Consider the following 23,710-nt stretch of genomic DNA (forward strand, 5'->3'; position numbering starts at 1 on the left):
ATTTTTGGAAATGTAAGATGTTAAAAACATATGCCTGTAAATTAAATTAATGCATTTCTTAAAGAAAGCTGGTGAAACCTGAAGTGTAAAAGTAGTGCATCATTCAGGACATATCTGAAAGCACATGTAGATGTCCATGTATGCAACACACTCACTATTGTCAGATCTGAAAGCTATTAGGCTATGATCTAATAGCCTACTATGATATACTTCTCGTTTCTGCAGTAAGATACAAAAGCAACAGAGTGTATCACATAGTTTATTAAAATTTGAGAAGGACTGTGATCATCAGAGACAAAGCACACTTTAAATAAAAAGCCTGCAAGGTTAAGTTTGGAAAATTATGAAATTGAGATGGGGCTCAGGGGGAAACCCCGAAGACCTTCTGCCATTGCTTCTAGAAATCTCAGGAACAGAAATTTACCCAGGGCTGCAGTAGTGCATCTCTCAGCACTGACTCTGAATGCTGTCTAAATGACTCCAACTGCAACAACCTCCAGACGCGGCAATTTCTAGCCAGCGTGGTTTGCCACACTATTGACTGAGAAATCTCAGGAAGCGTCCCCCTCCCCACTCTAAAATAACACACACACAAAAAAAAACCCTCAAAACAAAAAAGGTGATGGCGGAGGTCGGCACGTCTGAGCAAGTCCAAGCAACGCCCCGCCTTTGGGGGGCGCTGCTCATCTTCATCTTGTCCCCGACGCTGCCGCTGTACCACGAGCAGCACCGCCCGCCCCAGCTCCCGGGGTCGTCCCGTCCCCTCCCCCGGGCCCGTCCCCGCCCTCGCACCATCCCCGCCCCCGGCCCCGGGCCAGCTCCGCCCCGCTCCTCCCGGGCCCGCCGCGCCCCCGGCCCCGCCCCGTCGCAGCCCTTTCCCGCGCTTGCGGCTTCCGGCTTCTCCCGTTTCCGGGCCCCGCGCCGCGCTCCCGCCCTGCGGGACGGACCCTCGCGCGCCGCGCGGGACAGCTCTCGGTGTGGTGCGGTGGCGCGCGCCCCGCTCCGCTTCCTGCCCTAGCGCCCGGCGGGCGCCATGGCCATGGCCGGGGCCGTCGGGCGGGGCCGCGCGGGCGCTGTGGGGCGGGCTGAGGGCGGGCGCTGAGCTGCGGCGCAGGGGCGGGCGGCCGGCCGGCCATGGCCTCCCCACCGGGCGCCGAGAGCCGGGCGGACCCGGGCGAGCAGGAGGCGGCGGTGGTCGCGGCGTTGCAGGCGGAACTGGGCGCGTGCCGCGCGCAGCTGGAGCGGGCGCGGCGGCGGCTGCGGCGCACCCAACGCCTGTACCGCCGGGAGCGGGAGAGCAGCGGGGCGCTCAGGAGGCAGGTAGGGCCCCCCGACCCGGATACCGCGGCCTCCGACCCTTCCGCCCCGCCCCCCCCCCTCCCCGGGCCGGGCGGCACGGAACCCCTGCGGCCGCCACCCCCCGACAGCGTGCCGCTCGGCCCGCTCTCCGCTTGTCCCCTCCTCCCGATGCGCCCGTTCCACACGGTCCCTCAGCTCCCGGAGCCCGCCGGGCTTTCCTGGCTTGCGAGGGGCCAGAGCAGGTTTGAAGTTTCGAGTCGGAGCTTGGCGGTGAGAACGGTAACGCCTTCTCTGTCACAGGGTTAGATTTGCAGTCAGAAGGAAAAATTACATGTAGCAGAGAGAAAGAAGTTTATTGAACGAAGTGTGAGGTAAAGGAAGAGTGGCAAAACTTCTCTGTGAATGCCTATGGCAAAAGAGAGTAGTTTAGGGGAGCCCTCATCGCAGTGTACAGCTTCCTTGTGGGGGAGGCAGGCGGGCAGCACTGATCTCTCTGGCAGAACACGAGGGAACGGTCTCAAATTGTGTCAGGAGCATTTTAGATTGGATATTAGGAAAAGGTTCTTCACACCGGGGATGCTTGGGCAATGGAAGTTTCTGCAGAGGAGTGGTCAGAGCACCAGCCTGACAGAGCTCAAGGAGCATTTGGACAATGCTCTCAGGCACATGATGTGACTCTTGTAATGTCCTGTACAGGGCCGAGAATTGGACTTGGTGACCCTGGTGGGTTCCTTCTAGTTCAGAACATTCTGTGCTTTGTAAATAATCACAGTCATCACTACAGAACAATGATCATTGCTTGAAATCCAACTTTACAGGGTGGGCATTTAGGAATAACCTCAATTAAGTTTCTCTGCTCCTTTGTGAGCAGAAATGATGTGTTTCTTTATGCCAGCCATTCAAGTACAAAATTATCTCCTGACAAATCACTTGAAACATCTGTGATGCCATTATGATTTGTTTGAATTATGGAATGCAAAATAGGCTGACTCTTTTCTGGGATAGCAGACCACTAAAATGCAGTAATGTGTTTTTAACATGCAATTTTTCTTTCAGGTAGAAGAACTCACTAAAGAAATCCATAATAGAAAGGAGAAAGATACGTCTAGTGTAGAAGTACAGACAGAGGACTGTGCTGCATGGTCACAAGCAGGTAGAGAGGGTGGTGACTGTTTAAATAGGGATATAGAACACTATCTTAGTTTGGAAATGTTGTAATATAGAATACATTTCAGGTCTGTATCCTTTGCTGAATTGAATTCAGTAACCTGATACTATCTTTCAGACTGTTTCCTATTTATTCAAGATATTAATTCAGGATAAAATGTAGCATGGACTAGCAGAATTCATGCCATTGTAATTTGTTACATAGTAATCTCATGTTGCAAACATACAGCTTTGCCAATTTTTGAAGTATATGAAGACAATATATAATTTGTTCAGTAGGATTAGAATAAATTCAGAGTAGAGGCGCTACTTAATATTTGATTTTCATTAGACTACTTACTTGTGTAAATTTCCAGTTTAAGATATAGCATCTTTAAACTGCTTTAGTAAAATACTGCCTTGCTAATTTATGCAACCTCAGCTTTTCTTTCTCTTCCCCTTATGCCCTGGCAGATTATTACTACTATGAAAATTATTACAGTCACACGGATACTCAAGATTGTGTATCTGAGCTAGGAGTGAAGCACAGTCATGGGAATGAAGGCACTGAGCATAATTCCACAGAGGAATCGGATGCAGGTGTTAATATTCCACTGAGGAAGGATAGCACCAAAGCTATTGAAGGTGGAGAAGAGGAAAATTTCATCCAGAATTCACAGGTTTTTGGACTGTCTGGAGTTTTACCAATTTTGAAATCAGTACTCTGTTAATACTCCATCTAAAAGATGTACTTGCGGTCCTGAGAGCTTTATACAAAACTAGTTTTTGTGATGGTCTAGTGCTGATAATACCCTTGTACTTCAAAACTAGTTCTTTTTGTAGTAGGTTCCAAGTGGAGCACCCTCTTAGATTTGTGTCTTGGAGTTTGAGAGTTTTTGTAAAAAGGCATATATATCCTGCATAGCCTGGAAGCAGGATCATTTTTATCAGCAGAGTATGTCCAATACATCCATGCTGATTTTCATAAATCGTGCTTTTTATTTTTTCTTCCATTGACGTATGGAAGCAAGATAAAAGGAGAAGAACATTGGTGGTGGGGTTTCTTTGTTTATTTTGTGGTGGGTTGGTTTTCTTCCCTGCACTCCAGCCTTCTCTTATGTCACTTAGTTAACTGAGTTTGTGCCTTAGCATCTAGCAACTGAAATGGAGCACAGGGCAGAAATCTGTATTAGGAATGCTCTGAAAGATGTTTCCTGTGTGTATATTTGATGTGAGTCACTTTTGAGTAAAGCTGGGGAAAAACAAAAGACACGGGCTGAAGTCTTAGTCCTGTTTTTTGCCTTCTGAAATGGTCCAAGTTCATAGAGCACTTACCTTTCTTACTTTCTGTTATCAGGAGACAGAAGAAACATCAGTACCAGAAGGTTCTCTGGCAGAGAGCTTGAGAGCTGCTGCAGAGGCTGCTGTTTCACAAACTGGATTTATATATGATGAAAATACAGGATTGTATTATGACCATAGCACTGGATTCTACTACAATTCAGTAAGGATCATTTCCAAAATCCTTGGAATCTTTTGCATATTGCATAAGTTTTGTTAGTAAAAGCTGATAAGCAAAGAACTAAGATCCAAGCTGATCTTACATTTTGAAAAACAGGTTCCTGAAAATGAATAGTGTTTAAAATTTGTTAATTCATTTTTTAATTATTTCAGTCACAGATAGCAGGCTAAGGCATAAATTTAGATTTTAATTCTGTTTTTTTTTATGTCTCATAGGTCCCTAAGTTACTTGGCATTGTACAAATTTTTTGCTATAAAGCTGATCTGTAACTCTTTCAAACCTAAAGGCTTGGGCTTAAAGATGTCTTGTTTAGGAAAAGACATATTTCTGAAGTAAGTTGGTTGCTTCTCCACAGTGAAGAGAGTATTGGGAGAAAATACACAAAATGTTTTTGCTTTTACTTGAGTACTGTTAGCAACTAGTTTGATTCTACAGGAAAAGAAAAACTTATTTTAGAAGTGTTAGAAAAAGATTAGATGATGGGACAGAGTTTTTTTAATAGTTACTTTTTGCTACAGATTTTCATATAGCTTTTGCAAAGCCTTTTTCATATAGCTTTCTGTCCTGTGAGGTGTTTTTGTATATGTATACAGATCTGTGGATAGATATGTGTACACTGTACTGCACTGAGAACAGAGTTTGTTTGCAGTGCTATATTCAACTCAGCTGTAAAAAATGCATGAGGTACACAACTGTTTGTTTTCAGGATGCTTCTGGACTTAATTTTTAAGGTCTTAAAGGATACCATTGGTTTTGATGTTGTTTGTGGATATAGTTACACATAAATGTTTGGGGCTACAGATTACAGTTTATGGTGGAATTATCCAAAATAATATCTTTTCTTGGTACATAAGTGTTCTGAATTACAGGAAATGTTCTTGCATTGTGTTTGCTGGCAAAGTTCTGATGATGGGGCCAGGGGCTGCAGAGGTAGCCTCTCTGAGAGAAGCAGGGGCTGTCTAGACATGGCTGATTCCACTGCAGGGCACAGCACAGCCATTAGAGGAGCTGGCAGTGCCTCTCTGAAACCAGTGTAAGAAGGGGCATAACTCTGCACAGTGGAGTCTATATGGGGGAGTAAGTGTGAAAAATAACCTTGTGAACACCAGGGGCAAAGAAGAACAGGAGGAGGTTCTATAAGCACCAAAGCAGGCAATTTCCTACAATCCCTAGAGCAGACCACGCAGAAGCTACTCATACTACAGTCCATGGAGAATCCCACACAGAAGCAGCTCCTTATGATGCCTTTTTGGGCTACCTAAAAACAGAGATCAGATGAAATTAAGGAAATAAAAGTCAGTTATATTTATTGAAGGGCCCTCAGGTACATTTAGGGTAGACAAAGCCTCCTCAGGGGCTACATGCAAAATATGGACGACGGATCACAGGTTTTTATACTTACATAAGTTTGGTCCATTTGCATTTTGGGGTTTAATCTTCCAATTACTGTTTCAGGTAATGAAGTAATTTACCCCAAATTCGCTCCCCACAACTCACTTTTGTTTACATTTCTCAGGGCCTGAGACAGTGAGGTGTCCTTGATTCCCTGGCCTGGAGAGGAGTTGTTTTGTCTGACCAAAATGGGAAATCAGTAGCTAACACTTTATATGGAGTATAGAGTTATACACTAAAGAACTGCAGGATTACAAATATATGAAAAATGTAAAAGCTAAAATCCTAAGGCATCACTTAGGGGACTGGAGAGCCCATGCCAGAGCTCAGAGCACATCAGCCTGATAGGAGCTGTGGCCTGTGGAGGACCCATGCTTGAAGCAGTTCTTGAAGATCCCATGCTGGGCAGGGGAGAAGTAGCAGCAGAGAGGGACTTTTCATTAACTGATCTCAGCTCCTCTACTTTTCCCTGCACCACTTGCTTGGGAGAAGACAGGGAGATAAGCTGGGAATGAAGTGGTACCACTGAGCTTGTGAAAAAAGGAGACTGGGAGAGATGTTTTTAATTTGATCCTTATCATCCAGCTGTATTTTAGCTATTTCCAAGTCGAATCTGGTTTGCCCATTGTAGTGACTTTGGTCTCTTGACCCATGAGCTTTCCATCTTTGCCAGTCTTGTTGAGGAGGAGAGTTGACAGAGTGGTTAGATGGGCATCTGGTAACCATCCAGGATCAAGCCACCACAGTTCTTTCATTTTATCAAAATTCAAATGTGGTTCTTTATTAATCAGATGTTTCTTTGAACAGTATATTTATTGAAATGATGATAACATTATTCTTCATTTCTTATAAAGGAAAACCAACTTTATTATGACCCAGCAACTGGAATTTATTACTACTGTGATGTGGAAAGTGGCCGATACCAGTTTCATTCACGAGTGGATCTGCAGTCTTACCAGGCCTCTGGTACTAAGCACACCAAGGATAAAAAGGGAAAAAAGAAGAGAAAAGAAGCAGAGTGGCTTGCTGCAGATGAGTATAAGGTAACCTCAGAACTGATAGACAGAAAATACAAAATCTTTTGGGTTTTTGTCCATGATACAATTTACAGGCTGTGGGGCTTGGCTTTATGCAGAGAATGTATGCTTTATTTTTTTAAACTATTTAAACATATTTTAACTAAATACAGTATGAGTATAGTTGCTAACGTGTAGTTAGTGTTCAAATAACTTTCCCATTGAGTGTTAAGGATGAAACTTTTAACTTGGATCCCCTTCATTTTTCAATATTTTTTTTAATACTACCTAGCGTAAAGGAGTCTAAAACTGAGTGTCAGTGAAGTTTTTTTGAAGAGCAGGCACACTAGAATTAATTCAGTGTTGTGTGGGCTGGATTTACATCAGAAATTCAGTGGCAATGTCTTGGGTTTGGGATTTTGGCTTGTGATTTGGTGTTGGTTTTTTGTTTGGTTGGGTTTTTTTTCAGATTTGCATTATGAACCAAAAAAAAGTAAATTTTGAAAATACACTCATACACAATCCTTTCTCTGTGACTGCATTCCAGTGCATAGTCCTTTGCCATTTTACTGTGTCACCAATTTGGGATTGGTATTTTTGAAGTTCTATTTCTTGCATATTATGCTCTCCTATTGATACTGTTCACTGTATTTTCACTGTTGTTAGTGTGAGGATAAGCTGTACATCTGAATAAATGCCCATTGTAATTAATATGTATTAAAATTTTTCTGAGTGCTAAGAAAGCATACCATGTTGTGTGCTATCTTGAAAAACATTAGACTCCTGAACACCAAGAGGTACTAACACAGCTGTTAAACCTCAGGAAGCATTTCCATTATGAACACTCTTACTGATGTTGAGTTCTATTCTGTCAATTTGTTTTATTATTTTACGATAAAATGTAATATATTGATTTCTCTAGTTTGAATTTTTCTTGGTTTGCATTCTTCAAAGCTTTTGCTTTAACCATTACATAGTTTATGTAGGCCTCAGACATGCAGATTAGTTAAAATCTGAAACAATGACAGTACTGTCCAGATACCTGTACATAATAGTCATATAACATCAGTGCACAGTTAAAAAATTTAATCAGGAGTGAGGTCATTTGAAAGACTTGAAAATGGAAACTATTTACATTAAGAAAAATTGTAATTAGGTTAGATGGATAGTGGTTGTTGACTGATTACACATTTTATAATCAAATTGTGGCTAATGCAGGAATTTCTACTCCTTGAGGAAACTTCAAGTGAACACTTCAGTTTGGAATGCTTGATCTGGGTACTTGGCAACACTAAGCATAATGATTCTTTAGACTTAAGAGAAGAGAGCTAATGTAGTGAAAGTGCAGTTTTACCAGCAGCCAGTTCTGGGCCTGCTCTGTGCAAATGCTGAATTAGTATTCTGCCACTCTCTAAAGGCATTGGTCAATACAGAACTTTATCCGTCATGTGTCAGGAAAGAATCATGAAAAGGATTTTAGGAATAGGAAGAAGTCTTTATCATAAACTGATTAATAGGTCTTTTAAATTTAGTTCTGTGGTGAACTGTTACCTAAACCAACAAAAGTGTTTATAAAAGTTCCAAGTCATGTATAGCTCTGACCTATCAAATAATGTTAACTATATTTTAGACTCCCATCATAGTCTGCTTCTGTGATCTGATTATACTAGAAATAGAGGTTTGTCTTAAGCTTACTTTATACCAGTGTTTTTGTTTAGATAGTCTTGTTAACAGATCTTTTCTGTGAACTTCCACAGTCACAAGGTAGGAGGTAAACATCCATTTTTTTTTCTTGTCTGCTTTATTGATGGCAAACTGAGTACTTTGCTTTATTTGTAAATTAATTTGTTTGACTGACAAGGTCACAGGTAGAACATTTAAAGTATACTGTAGTACACAGATCTTCTGTGAATAGGGATTGAAGGTCTATGTCAAAGAAATAATCATGGTCTTTTTTATTTTTTTAAACAAAAACAGGGAGAATTCAAAGTGAAACATAGAACACTCTCCATTTCAAACTTCAAAAATAAAAGAATGCCTTTTTGTTAGTGCACTTCTTTGTAAATGCACTGCTGGATTTAGAAGAAAAACTTGCTTACATAGATTACATGGCTGAGATAAACATTTTAGTGTTCTACTGTGGTTATTAATCACTTTAAAAGTCCATGTTATATTAATATAAAAGATTACGATTTTTCTAGAATAAGAGACAATATTTTTCTGTTATAAAACTGGAAAATTAGTTTATAAGCTGCACAGTCAAGTGCATAGATGCATGGTATTTTTTGGCAGCGTGATTGCTGCCTAGTTTTAGTCTTGTATTGACAAAGGCACTAATTAGTTCATCGTAGAATAAAACTAAAAACATCTGGTTTTAAATAGGACTTTGTAGTTGAAACATTTTATATAGAAATGCTTTTCTCCAAACTTACTGCATAACCTTCTCCTTTTTCTTTCCCTGAACACTGTTTAAATTATTGAAGTTTATAACAATGCTTTTGAAGACTAGTACCTCATTACTGCTTTTCCCAATCAATTATTAAATTGTGCCACTAGCCCGAAAAATGGTCCCAACATTGCCTCATTTCTAGACCAAAGTAGGTTTAACTTGTCTTTCTTTTTCTACAGATGTTACAGGTAGGAGAAGGGTTTGGTTTAATGCCTGGGCTGTGGACCACTAGTGTTAAAGCAGGGTGTCCTTCTGGAACATGTCATTCACCCCCTGAACTTTATAATTCCTGGGTGAAGCTGAGGTGATGTATAAGAATATCCATGGAAAGCAAGGGAAGACAGCAGTACTTACAGAATCATATCAATTTTTTCTCTCTTTTTCAGTTAAAGGAATTAATGTAAACAAATATTTATAGATATTTATAATTACTGAAAAATTGTCATATGCAAGAAATAAGGAAATGTAGCAGTTATGTGTGTAGATTATCAAGCATATATTTGTAGGTAGATAGTGTTAATAAGCAATGATTCTTACCAAAATTGCCTGTGATTTTTGAATGACTTAATATAAACCAAAGTTAATACCTTTTTTGTTTAAAAAACTAATGTAACTGGAATGATCCATTAACTTTCTGTTTCTGGTCACAGGAGGGTTTTTTGTTGTGGTTTAGTTTCTGTCTATTGTGAGGAAGTTCATGTACTCAGCTATCTTACATACAGTATTTATTTGTAAGTAGGAAACTAGGATACTTAACTACAAAAATGACAAGTGAGTTGTCAAAAAATATTGGAGTATTCTTAAAGAAAACCCAATATAATTCTGAGAATGTAAACAAAAATATTTTAAAATATTATTGCATTTTTAAAAATGTGAATAACCTTTTGAAAGACAAGAAAATACTCATAAGTGTTACTAATATGAATGTCATTCTTATTGTAAAAAACAGCAGAGAGGAAATCATGTGCTTACTATCACCTGTGAATGTTCCTAATTAATACAAGAACTTTCCTTTAAGATATCCTTGCTTTTCAGTCACAAACTGAAACTATATTACAAATAGTTTACTTTTGACTTGTGAAACAAAATATGCTGTCTCTACTTGCTTCCTTTTAATTGAGAATCAGAATTTTTTTTTTGCCAGGATGAAGTCTTAGTCTCTATGTAGGTCATACATTGGTAGAATACCTTTAGTTCTGGTATCTTTTTGTAGGGGTAGGTCAGAAAAAAGGTGGAACAAGAAACATGGTATTTTCTTCTGTACAAGAAAACCCTTTAAATAAGTAAATTTGAAAAGGTTTAAAAATTTTAAAAAAAGGTGACATAAGTGATAATAGGATCCCTGGCCCAACATTAAGATCCAGGGCTTCCATACAATTTGGAGAACAGACTGTATGCAGCAGTGATCCTGCAGTTCTACTTGCTGCATTGGGGCTGTTAGAAATACATGGCAAATTTTAGAAGAAAGTTCTGACACTGCCATCTTTTTCCATAAATTGTTTTTAAATTTAATTTTTTATTTAATTTTCAAACTACCACCTACTGAATTTTATTTCAGTGTTTATTTCAAAATTAACTTCTACCATATTCTTTTCCATTATAGATTCATCATAGCTACTTTTGTAGGAGAAGCAAGGCATAGTAATATTTCCCATAGAACTCTTGAAGCAGTGACTTTTACTTTATTATCATAGGTAGTTTACTTTTTGCTGATATTCATCCCATCTTTAGGTACGTCAGTTGACAGAAACCATGGCTAATCTGAAGATTTCTTCTGTTGGATTGGCAGCTTCTGGTAAATAGTTGAGACAACAAACACACTTTAGTCCATGGATGTTTACCTTTAACATTGATGTTTTTATTAAAGAAAAAAGAATATCTAGTAATTGATGTTTGGATACATTTTTACCTAGAAGAATTAATAAATTTTTTAAAGCTATTTAATCAAAATCCATTTACCTGCAAAGTAGCTTTGAAATAGATTTTAAATACTTTGTAAGTAACATCTGAGGAAAACTTTGGCATTCTAGAATATTTGGGAAGAGAAGTATTTAGCATCCCTGTATAACATAAAGGGTCTGGACTAAAGAAACTACTCATTCTTTAGGTACAGTTATTTATTTCAGAACTGTCCACCACCAGTGTATAAAATGGCTCCTATATGCTGTAGGAAGAGGGTTTTTTTCTGGTATTTAATTAGATTTTTTGCACTGGAAAATTGAGTATTGTATAGGGTGGATGAGAGTAACTGAAGTACATGTAGAATGATTTTAGCACATGAAAGGTTAGTCATTTGTTTGAAAGAGCTATTTTTAAGTGTTTGAAAATATTTATTTAGTAAAATAATGAATTTCAGATTAAGATTTCAAATTTAGGGTATCAATGCTAAAGGTGTACTATTCAGTCCTGTAAAAGAGTGCTGAGAAAAAATGAATCTGTTAAATCACCTACTGAACTTCTAGCAGACCAAAAAACAGGCTACACATTTGAGAAAAGTTGTATTTGTCTATATTTCTCTGCTTTGTATAAAATAAATTCAGAAAAAATTAGTTTAAACAGTGCAGTTCTTCGAATTGAGCTAATTATGCTCACAATAGAAAGTTCTTGTGTATGGGGGTACTGAAGAATTGCGTGAACGTGCATATTGGTTAGCCATAGTACAGAAAAATTGAAGTTCTGAAAGACAAAATGTCTTGCTCTGTAACAGTAAAGCAAAAAGTATAGTTAAATGCTTAAAATATTTTGAAATTTTCATTAAAAACAGTTAAATGACAATGATAATATATACTTTCTAAGTAGGACAGTCAGCATTTCAAAAGGTCATTGTAATCAGTAGTTTGCGGCATATTCTCTATAAAGTAAAACCATCAGTTTCACTCACATCAGCATGATTTGTTATTATAAGATTAGTCCTCGTGGGATACATAAATATCCTGATTTCAAAGTACTTTTGGCTGACTTTGTCAGGGATGCAGAAACACAAACCAACTCAACTCTGTAGTTAAAAAATAGTTTATTATCTATCAGATTGATTGCACCTCTCAGTTCCAGCTTAGTGAGAAAAATCCCAGAGATCATGTGGTAATACCCAGTAGATACAAAGTTTTTCGAACCTGGACCACATTGAGTCAATCCATATCTAACTCATGACTGTTGGTGTCCGCCTAGATGTATTGGGCAAAGCAACAATGAAAAACTGTATGTATAGAAAAAATACCATGATGTAAAAAATTGTTATAATGAGCATCTACTTGCAAAATTTGTGTCTTGTGGCATGAGTTTGGGATGAAGAGTTAGGTAGTCATTGAGAGATTAAGTACATTGCTAGAACTTATTGCATTTTTCAGGGTACACTAGTACCCTGAAATACTACACTAGTATTTACCGAATGTTGTGCTTACTGCCAGTTCCTGGTTTTTAAGTGATGACTATGTGGAGGCAAGGCATTAAGGTGCTGTTTGCCAGTTAGAATTTATTACATGCTACACATGTCCTGTGTTAGTACTGGTAGTCAGCCATGGTTCTCCAGCCAGCAACTGAGCCCCAGACAGCTGCTCACTCACTCCAGCAGCAGCAGGACTGGGAGGAGGATTGGAAGGACAGGAGTAGGAAAACCTGTGGATTGAGATATAGCCACATGCGCAAACAAAAGAAAAAGCAAGAAATTAATTCACTGCTTCCCTGCCTGGACAGGCAGGTGATCAGCCATCCCCAGGAAAGCAGGGCTCCAGCTCAGGTAATGGTGACTAAGGCCAAACTTTCAACATTCCTCCTGCTTCCTTGTCCCTCCTTCAGCATTTATTGGTAAGCATGATGCAATATGGTATGGGATACCCTGTGGACAGTTGGGATCAACTATATAGGCTGTGTCTTGCTTCCAACACTTTGTGCACTCCCAGCTCCTTGCTGGTGGAGTGATGCCAAAAGCAGAACTTGGTTTGTGTAAGCGCTGCTCAGCAACAAATTAAAAAAAAAAATCTCTGTATTACCAGCCACATCTTCTACACAAATCCAAATCACAGCCCTACACTAGGTACTGTGAATAAAATTAGCTTTACAAAATTAGCTTTATCCCAGCCAAAACCAATACATAGTCATACATAATGGAAAAGGATTTCTGTTACACACATGCTTAAAAATTTATACACTTTGTCCAATGTGGATTTTAATACAGAGCCATGAAATCATGAAATGCTCAAAATCCACATTCAGTTTTAAAATCCTTTATTTCATACAAGGTTTTGTAAATGTGAAGACTGCATTTTTATCAGCACTTAACTATTTAGGTTATTTGTTTTCTTAACAGTTGAGTGCAGCAATTGTGAAAAAATACAGAAACTGAGAAGAGGCTTAATGGTCATATTGGCAAAATCATTGAATGAATGTATGTGTGGAATCCTTGGTCTATTTATAAACTGTTTTTAAAAATTCCTGTTTTCAATACAGAACCAAGAGTCTACTCTTTAGTAGGCAGGCTTTGAAACAACACCTTTTTACTTTCTAGTTTAAAATATCTGAAATTATGCCAAAAATGGAGTATCATGGGGTTCACTGTGGAGTCGAGCAGTTGGAGCCTTGTACTTGAGCATCAGCCTATCACAGTCATGTCTTGTTTTGCCTTGCTTGTGATTTGAGCAGATGGTGTAGTTTCTTTGTTTTCAGATTAGATTCGAATACCCTGAGCTACTTTCTTAGTTTACCATGTTAAAGAAGTAATATGTTTTAGAGTGCAGAAGACCTTGGTATGTTTGGTATCAATCTAATACCCATACCAAACATAAATGTAGGCAAAGGCCAACACACTGAAAAATTTAACTCATACAAGGAAAAATCAGATATTCCAGAAATATTTCTAATGGAATTAACATGTTTGAAATGTCTAAACTGTGTAGGCTTATTTGTGGCAGGACTGCTACATTTTTTGTTTAAAATAAACAACATTACACAGTGACCTTGCTATCCTGTTCCTTTCTATCCAAGAACTTAGGGGATTTTGGGAGGAGGGCTAGTGCATTATAGAGAAACCCTGAACAAACCAATGGTCTTTCAGTTAAAGCATAAAAACCTTTTTAAAAAGTGCTGGTTTTACCTGAGAACCTGCTGTCTTACTGAACATGTTTCAAAGGTACACTCTCCTATCCAACAGCTGAGAGGAATTCTTAAGTTTGTCATAATCTGTGCCACTGATCCATTTTTACAATTCTGAAAGTGCTTTAATTTCCATAATAATAATATTCACATTATTTCATTTATCTTGAAATGGAAACACACAGAAGAAGGTCAAGCATGTGTTTTTTACCTGTTGTGTTGCAATATTTCATACAATTCAGGCAATTGAATGCATTTAATTACTCTGAACTCAAAATGGCACATAATTTAATCTGAGATTTTATTTATCTTTTAAAGCTACTTCAATTTTTCTTTCTCTATTTTCTCTTTTTTTCCTTCTTTTTTTAACATAGTTGTCAAGCTGCTAGATTGAGAATTACATTTTCAAGCTAATCTGGAAAAATGAATATGAAACTTTAGATTTCTCAGTTAAAAAATATTGTTTGTTTTTTTTTTATTTCTGATGATGAAATAAGTGGAAGTGGAAGAACCTGTAATGATCCAATCTGTCTGATATTTAGTAGAGAAATTGAAAAACTTTTTGCAGTAGAAAATCTTTTTAGTAGAACTATTTCACATAGCATAAGTTAAGCTTATACTCTCTATCTGCTGTCTTGATTAAAGGCTCTGTTAAAGATGTGGTTTTGAAAGCAGAAAGAACAGGTCTATAGTTAAAGCATGAGTGAGCATTCCAGATATTCTAGACTCTGGTAATAAAAAAGAAGACAAAAACAAGAGGAATATAAAATGAAGATCAGTTAAAGACCTTCTAAGCAAGTTGCAAGAATTGAATGAGAGAGAGACAGAAATGAGTGTCATAAAAGCAAAATAGGAAAATATTCAAAGTGATGTTGTACAAGTTTGAAAGTGAGGACAAGATTCTAAAGTTTCTAATAATTTCTAAAGTGTGAGAAAAGAGTGACGTTTAGAAGAGGAGGGCAGTCACACTTTCCCAAATAGAACATGGTCTCAGTCAAATCTAACAGGATGTGAAAATATTTTTACTGAAATGTAAAAGTTTTGCTGACTGCATGTGTAAAACTTTCTAGAAATAAACTATTTCTTAATAATTCTAAAAATAATTCTTCCTAAGTGAAGAATTTACTTCTAGGCTATGCTTTAGAAAAACTCTATCTGGAAATCTGTAAAGACTGTAACATTGTATAACTGCCTTCCAGGATTTGGACACAGAAGAGCAGAAAACATCTAACAGTCTGAATTGCTTTTCCACCACCGATCAAGTAAGTTCTACTGAAGAAGATGAATCTCTAAATGTAAGAAAGAAGACTAAAATGGACAAAAACCCATTAAACAGTCTAACAGCCAAAGAATCCATTTCTGCAGATGGTATAAATTCACATTCGCAAAAAAGTACACCAGACGCTGCAGCGTATACAGATGACAGTAGAACAGCAGACACAGAGAGTGAACCAGAAGAAGGTGAAATTACAGATTCTGAGTGTGAAACCTACAGTGGGGAGGAATTAACAAGTGAAGAAACTGGTGATTCAGAATACTCAGAAAATGAAGGTGAGTTATTGTGGATTATATGTTGTATTACTGTATTTTTCCAGAAGCCTGTTAAAAAAACCTGTTTGGATAATTTAAAAAAATATACAAAAGCATGTGAGATACTTTGAAAATGTGCTATATGTTACCAGCATTTCTTTTGCTCTCTTCACTTGTACAAAAGTAAGTAGTAGTGTTTTTTATAAAAGCTGTTACTGATGTAACAGCTGTGCTTGTGTAGAAACCTCAGGGATTGTGAAAATTTGGTTTGATTGAAAATAGGAGTTCTAGACCAGTAATTCACAGTAATGCTGTGTATTGACTCTCTTAAATTAATATACAGTATTTTTGATACTGTTTGTAAACCATTGTGTGCAACTGAATGCAAGATGGGTCTACTGTGGTGAAAAGCAGCATGGAATAGTCAGTACTAGTTGAAATCCTATTTTGTATATTCCAGTGGGAAATTGTGAGAAATGGATATAGACAGGAAACCTGTATACTGTTTTATACCAAAGTGTTCTGCTAGGTCCTTAAAAAACAAAAAAAATTAAGGTAACCTGTGAAAAGCTTGATGCAGCCAGTCAGAACTATGTATGTGCAAAGGATATTCCAAATCACAGAATTAAATACAACCCATAGAAAACCATATTGTAGCCTGTGCCCTGCTCAGAGTATACTGTCAGTTTGTTTCTTCTGTTTTCATTATTTTACTTAACAACTCAGATTGTAGGTGATTAATGCTAACCAAAATGGGTTTGCTACCATCAGGCTTTCAGATTAAATTGTCTTTTCTTAATATCCAATTTGGCAGTAATGCTGAAATAATAAAAACTGGGGACAGTTTCTCTTCCCCTAGTAGCTTTTAAGGTAGTGTCTTTTCATCTATGTCTGTTTCTTGTTGAGGTCATTGGAGATTTTTTCTACAAATGCACATCCAAGTACAGAATTCATACAGCAGTCAGAATATAGTAGGTTAATGGTTAATCAGGTGATAAAGCATATGTATCTGTAGGTTCTGTCTATTATTTTTTCCTATCCATGTTGATGAATAGCATTCCTAAGAGAAAAAAAAACAGTAAAAATACATTTGACATAGAAATTGACAGATAAAAAGTTTGATATGCAGTAGGTCTGAGATGTGATGAACAAAAAGGTGCTGCCTTTTATCAAAGTAAAATTGTTTTCTAATCTGTAACAATTAATGATCCATAAATTTATAATATATTAGTAAATTTTCTGAATGTATATATATTTTACTGCTGTAACTAAAGAGTTGTCTGCATGTAAACCAGAATTAGGAAAACATTTGTAACACTTTGGTGTGCAGTCAGAAAGCCTTTGAAATAACAATCTCATAGAAGTTTTCTCTCAGATGTTGTTACATGTTTCTTATTATGAAAGTTGTATATTACTCAGCCAGGTAATGGATGAATGTTTTTCAGTTTTTTGAAAACTATGGACTATAAAGTTAAAACTGTGTTTGTAGTAATGGTGGTGGTGATTTTTTTTTTTTTTCTTTATAATTATAGATGAAGAAAAGATCTGGCCTCCTTGTATCAGAGTAATTGTAATAAGATCACCAGTTCTACAGACTGGGTCACTTTATATTATCACTGCTGTGAAACCTGCTACAATTGGAAGGTAAAACTGAAGGAATTTTATTTATTTTTTTATATATATATATATATATATATATATAATCAAACTACCTCTTTGAAAGCTGTGGAAAGCACTTAGGATTGCTTGTCTCTATTCTTCATGCTTGTCTTCCTATTCTGCAGCAGTTGTGAGGTACTCTGGGTTTGGTTATTCCACAGAAAGAAATTAAGAAATTCAAGTCAGTTCACATAACAACATGTTGTCATGACAATGTAACAGCATACACACTTAATGCAGCTCAGCAGACCTGAATAGTTAGTGATAATTTGATGTTGTGACTGAACCCTAGTGGCAGCAAAGCTGCAATCTCTTCTTTGAAAACTTGTTTCCTAGAAAGTAAGTAAATTTTGTCCCAGGCCACTGACGTACTTTTATTTTCAGAAATGGAAGAACACCCTTCAGAAATACAGGATCACTAGGAAGCATATCCTAGACTTCCTCACACCTTCAAATTTCTTCACTGTCTTTAGATAATAAGCTGGTTTGTGCTAGACTGTATGCATTCTTAAGAGTTTTAAACCTGGTTTGTTCATTGTTGATGATGAATTTAATGATGATGTAAAGCTTTCTTCAATGCTTACTTGAAAACTTCACCCTAGAAAAGCTGTTTCTGTCTAATACTGATAGACATGTTTTGATTTGCTCTTAAAGGTTGAGTCCATGTATGTGAAGATGAATAGACAACTCTATTTTGAATTTGCATATAGGTCTTTTACTAGCTGCATTGCTTCTTAATCCCTTAAGAAGTATAAGAATCATACACAAATTCCTTCTTCCTACTGCACTGTTTTGATAACAAAAAATGCAATAATCATCTGCTTTGTATCATTTATACAAATGACAGAAGGCACCTGACACAAATCTTTATATTGTGTATACAGCAACACAATGTTTTGTATCTGTAGAAAATTGCTAATAGCTTAGAAGAGAAATATGATATTACAGTTCAACTGAAATATACCTTTCATAAGCCACCTATAAGACCTATTTATACTTTGTTGTGATTTGTATATCAACTTGCCTTTCCAGAGAAAAAGACGTTGGACACACTCTTCAGATTCCTGAAGTTGGAGTCAGTAAGGTAACTCTTGTTCATGTCTGCTGAAAGGTAGATCAGAAGACATAAATGTATGAATAAAGCTTTAGATTTTATGGCCTGGAATTTGCGACATCGTGTTAATTTTTTGAAAGAACTTTCGGAATGAGATATGGTTTTAGCCAGACATGAATTTAGAAAAAAGGAAAACATACACTGAATGGGAACTTAAAACAAATAACAGTGTGTTTTCAAAGTCTTTTAAGTCTTTAATTTCATAGTTACTGAACTTGAGGACAAACCCTGTTAAGTACTAATGGTATATAAAATTTTGATGTCAGATAGTAAGAATTTCTTTACCAAGTAATGCAATCCTTGCACTTACACTCAGAGCAAAAAGGTTTATTTTCTTTCAAGCAACTATGGAAATTATGTTGAGGGAGATTGAAAAATTAACAGAATTCCTTTCAATGGTAGATTGAGTGGAAATTTTTGTTATCAATTATTTGCTCTGTTTTGCTAAATACTTCAACACAGACCCTAAATACAGCACTACTAATAAAATAAAACTGTAGATTGACAAGGTTGTGTCATCCAAATAAAAAGTTTGGTTAAAAAAAATCTAAAAATGCAAGTATCTCATGAAACACACTTTACTATGTGTATTTTAAATGCTGGTTCTCATTAATCAGTTGCTGTATTTCATACTGAATAATTTCCAGAATAAATATTTCCCTGCTATTAATAACTTTTTCAGGCATGTATTTGAAACTGGGCAAATAATGAAGCCAAAACTCTTTTGTTTTTCTGTAATGTTACCATTTTAGTACTTCACAGGTACTGACAGTTTATATAAGAAGTTACTTCATTTTTCAGATAAAGCAGCAAAGGTGAAAAGATAAATTACATATCTGCAGGAATAAAAAGTTATGTACTAGTTTGTTTTCCTCACTATTCTTACTTTTTGGCTATGGTCAACTTTGGTGTTTACTTTTCTTGACTGGAAAGTGAGATTTAAAAAAATGCCACACCCTGCAGATTTAGCCTCTTTAGAAGAAGTTTTAGTTCTATTCAGTAAAGCAGAAGTAGAAAATAAAATGCCTATTGAATGAACTAGTCAGTGTGCATCATTATGGGAGTGTTCCATGTAGTAAGAAATCTTCAATTTTTTTTTTAACTGAAAACAGCAACTACAATTGCTCTAATTTGAAACAGTCACTTCTTAACAGCCACTTCTCCAGATTTACTGCTTTTACTGGAAGTTTTAGTAGGTTGGAGAAGTTGGTACTTTGGTTTGTTTAGTGGGCTTTTTTGGAGGTAGTGCATATCTTTATGAATTTGGCCAGGAGCTGCACTTTTTCTGGTCTGGGGGAGCAATATCTATACAGAACTGCAACAAGACCAAAAAAAAAAAAACACCAAAAAAGCCCACCACATTATTAGTCTCAATATCAGAAAGGAGATAAACAGCAAAAGATTGGTACTGATGGTGTCCTAAGTATTAAGATGCCAGAGAAGGTGAGTTATGTGAAAGTTATAAAAGCATGGCATTTAGGGAGTTATTTCAGATATGAAAGACCAAGTAAATGGAAGCAGAATGAGAACTTTTTTTTTAAATGAGTATGCTATAAAATACCTTAAGAGCAAAAAGCCTGTTATTTAGAACAGTTAAGAAGGCTATATTACTGAATCTTGCAGTTCTTTAAGTAAAGCATACTTGACACATTGGAAGAATATAGTTGTCCAGTACTGAATCAGCTTATGAATAAAATCATTACAATAACTGTATACATTAGTTCATGCTGTTGTGGCCCATTCATTTACATTTCACAAGAATTAAATTATAAAATGTGAAAACTTTATTAACTTAAGAGTACCAAAGCCACTCATTTTAAAGGTCTCAAAATATATTTTGAAATCTTACTGTAAAATAACTTTTAAATTGTGAAGTATTCACTTAACAAGAACATTTAACTTAACGCTTCTATTTTTCAGTTTCATGCAGAAGTGTATTTTGACCACGATTTGCAAAATTATGTTCTTGTGGATCAAGGCAGTCAGAATGGAACAGTTGTTAATGGAAATCAGATTCTCCAGGTGAGTACCTACTGCTTTAGTGCTCTATATATTGCAGAAAACTAATCTTCTGGTAATTTCAAATGTTTTATGGCAAATCACTTACAATGCCATTGTATGTCTTCTTTCATACATTTATGCCTGCCTTGGTTCCCTTCTGATTTCAGGGCCACTTGGAGTACTTAATATTTGGTTATACTAGGAAAAACCCACTATGGTTACAGTTGCTAGAGTGAAATACCCACCGTCCTTAAACAGTTGCCTACATTGTGAGACCAAACTGAAGTACTGAGTTGTAAGCAGTGTGCATGAAATAGAGTTCCTATCCTTCATGAGTTTTTAACTTGCCTACTAAAACTTTTGTTTATTAGCCTAAAACAAAGGGTGATCCCTACATCCTGGAGCATGGAGATGAGGTGAAGATCGGCGAAACTGTGCTTTCTTTTCATATTCACCCCGGCGGTGATACTTGTGATGGATGTGAACCAGGACAAGTTAGAGCACATCTTCGCCTGGACAAGAAAAAAGAGTCTTCTGGTTTGTCATATTATCACAGGATACATCTTTTATTATGGCTGTCTACTTTATAAAAAATAATAATTAGTTCAGTTTTCATATAATTTTCTTGTCAGCTGGGAATAGTTGTACATAATGTCGTATTTTCTTCTTGGTATATGTGTCTATGTATAATAATGTCAGAACAAAAATTCTTTCATTTGTCTTATGATTCAAAACATTGCTGCATTAGTAATTACAAATTCAATCTTGTGTTCTTCATTTTAGTTTGTCCAGCACTTAGCAAAGAAGAGAGAGAGCTAGTCAGAAGAAAAGCATTAAAACAAATACGGGTGAAATATGGTTTACAGGTAAGTTTACAGTAGAAGTTGATTAAGTTTTTGTAATCTTGTGGTTCTTACCTTTTTTTTAAGTACTTTGTGATTCCTATTTTAAGCTACAGACTTTGCTGAATAAGGGAAGTTTTCAAATGCCCTTAAACTTAGCCTGGTTTGTCTTTTGTACCCTAAATAATTATTCTTTACAAACCTCTGTGAAGAAAGATTTTGGTAAGTTCCACTGAAAATTAGAAAGTTCATCATGAAAGTTCCATTGAAAATTAGAAAGAAGATCCTTTCAAAGTATACAAGATATCTCATCCTTTTGAAGTTAAGATTTTGCAAGACACTTCTGGTTTTTTTTCTGTAGATTAAGTTTTCACTGAATTGTAGTCCTGTCTTTCATTTGGAAAGGAAACATAATGAGCAACTGAAAAAATTATGGAAGGAAATAGGAATTTTTTTCAGGTTTTTAAGTCCGTAGAACAATACCAACATGAACATACAGGCAATATAATATATATGTATTCAAATGACTTCTGTGGTAGAGATAATTTTAACATGCAGTTACTTACAGCATTTGTACTAAGTATTCATGTAGAAAACAGAATGCCATCGTTTCTATAAAATTCTTCAGGTACTAAAATAATACTGATACAGAATCTGTAAACATACTTAATTCTGTCATTTATTCTGAAAAAAAGTAGTTGCTGAGGAGCAGGCTAAATGGTTATATAAAAAGCCAGTGGCATATCCACATGGTTTTCTGCTTAATATGGAGAGATTGACTCTTCATACCAAGAGAAGATTCAAGAGAATCTATTATTTTATTTACAGCTTCTGAGAAATTACTGAATTGGCAATGTTACATGATGATGGCAGTAATATGGTTTACAAGGTATGCCTGTAAGCTAAGAAAATACCAAGTGAGGACTGTAGGTTTTGTTACAAGATTTAGAATTAATAAAAAAGGCTGAAGCTCCCATACTTTTGGAGGGAAAAGGGAAGTTAACAAAAATAAAGAATTTAAATCCCAGTCTCTTTGTCTTGATGCAATTAAATCTCCTTGGAAAGAATACAGAATATGAAGACAACAAGGCAGTGAAAAATCCAAAGTACAAAGACAGAGCAGGAAAACGCAGAGAGACCGTTGGAAGTGAAGGAACCTTCCAGAGAGATGACAGTTCAGCTTCTGTTCATATGTAAGTTGGGGTTGGGGGAAAGTATCCCCCATGTCCTTCTCTTGTGAATCTTAAAAAAATGATCATTAAATAAGTATCATTTTGTTACTAGCATACAGTTTGTTAAATTACAAATTGTATATATTGTGTTAGGAGAGCTAGAAAACGTTAAACTTTTCACACTTCCAATTTCATGTGCTTTTATTTATTAACTCATCAACGTCCATATAAAAATATATGGAAGGTGAAGAGTTAAGGATGGCAGTAAGGACACTTATTTCCTTAGCAACTCAAAAATATAAAGAACTCCCCAGTTACACTACTGACATCTTCAATAGTGTCTGTTTTTCAAGTGGTTCAATTTTTATTTTTCCTATTCAGTCCCAATAATAGTACACATGCAGATTTTTCACCTGCAGCTTCTCTCACTGTCAATCCAGCCACTCATTGGACATGCATTTACATACCTCTCAAATGACACTTGATGTTCCTTCAGTTGTTTGCCGCTGTAGTTGTTTTTTTTTTTTTTTTAAGAAGCATGAACTTGTAGGTGCATGTAAATTAATAAAAGGAAGTGTGAGATGATGAAATAGGTGCAGTAGGATGCGATACCACTTTTTCCATGTTGTAATCCATACCCTCCCACCCATGATGCATCTTTTTAACTCCTAAAGCAAGCAAGTAGTTCAGGAGTTTTAAGAAAACTGATACTGACCTGAGGCTTGTTCTTCTGGATAGCTCTTGATGGACTGATTCCTGATTTCTATATGTATGTACATTTCTGTTGTTCAGTATTTGAAAGCATACTCTTAACTCTTGCTTATCAGTTATCTTAAACTTTCTTCAAAGTGAAATCAGCAATAGCAACAAAGGACATAAAATGTTGGAGAAGATGGGATGGAAGAAGGGGGAAGGTCTGGGAAAGGATGGTGGTGGCATGAAGGATCCGGTAAGTCTTTCTGGTTTTCACTTGAAACAAAAATAATAGGAACATATTTGAAGTGAAAAGTATCTAATTGTTTGCAACTATTCACTTGAAACATATAAAAACCCTGGTTCAGAAGGAATAATCTCAATAGAACTAATCTCAAAATATTTGTTCTTTGACTAATAGGGTATTTTGAAATTTTAGTAGTGTTGTCCCTTCACTACACTGTATTCACTAGGACACTAAGCAAAGGAGGACAGCTTCTAGCCACTGAATAATATCATATTTGAATATGAAGTCGGGAGGAAAATTTGAATAATTTAAGTGATGTGATTTGAAGATTGATTTAGGGTAGATTTCTTTCTCAGAGGCTGATGTAGCACAGAAGTCAAGCTGGATGATGGGCATTGAGAGAGGAAAAGCTGGCAGAAGTCACTGTAGACAGCAAGTTGTGGGCCTCTGTGGCAGCCACGTTAGCCCCATTCTTGTCACCAGAGATGTGCTGTCTTTCGGCAATAGTGCTGCTCAGAACCACACCATATCCTGTGTTGT

At 36.6% G+C, this 23,710-nt stretch overlaps 1 protein-coding gene across 3 annotated transcripts in view; it reads left to right on the forward strand.

The window, feature by feature from the left end:
• Positions 1-1,134: 1,134 nt before the first annotated feature.
• AGGF1 (angiogenic factor with G-patch and FHA domains 1) overlaps positions 1,135-23,710 on the forward strand; it is a 29,032-nt gene continuing 6,456 nt past the window's right edge. For all 3 annotated transcript variants that reach the window (XM_054002565.1, XM_054002566.1, XM_054002564.1), the window contains exons 1-13: positions 1,135-1,320; positions 2,356-2,452; positions 2,920-3,125; positions 3,803-3,949; positions 6,214-6,402; positions 15,112-15,463; positions 16,975-17,086; positions 18,134-18,185; positions 20,136-20,237; positions 20,588-20,753; positions 21,000-21,082; positions 22,124-22,251; positions 23,080-23,179. In XM_054002565.1, the coding sequence (XP_053858540.1) occupies positions 1,135-1,320; positions 2,356-2,452; positions 2,920-3,125; positions 3,803-3,949; positions 6,214-6,402; positions 15,112-15,463; positions 16,975-17,086; positions 18,134-18,185; positions 20,136-20,237; positions 20,588-20,753; positions 21,000-21,082; positions 22,124-22,251; positions 23,080-23,179 (1,920 nt within the window). The remainder of the gene's footprint in view (positions 1,321-2,355; positions 2,453-2,919; positions 3,126-3,802; positions 3,950-6,213; positions 6,403-15,111; positions 15,464-16,974; positions 17,087-18,133; positions 18,186-20,135; positions 20,238-20,587; positions 20,754-20,999; positions 21,083-22,123; positions 22,252-23,079; positions 23,180-23,710) is intronic.

The sequence above is a fragment of the Vidua macroura genome, chromosome Z (genome assembly GCF_024509145.1).
Source record: "Vidua macroura isolate BioBank_ID:100142 chromosome Z, ASM2450914v1, whole genome shotgun sequence".
In the NCBI taxonomy this organism is placed as follows: Eukaryota; Metazoa; Chordata; class Aves; order Passeriformes; family Viduidae; genus Vidua; species Vidua macroura.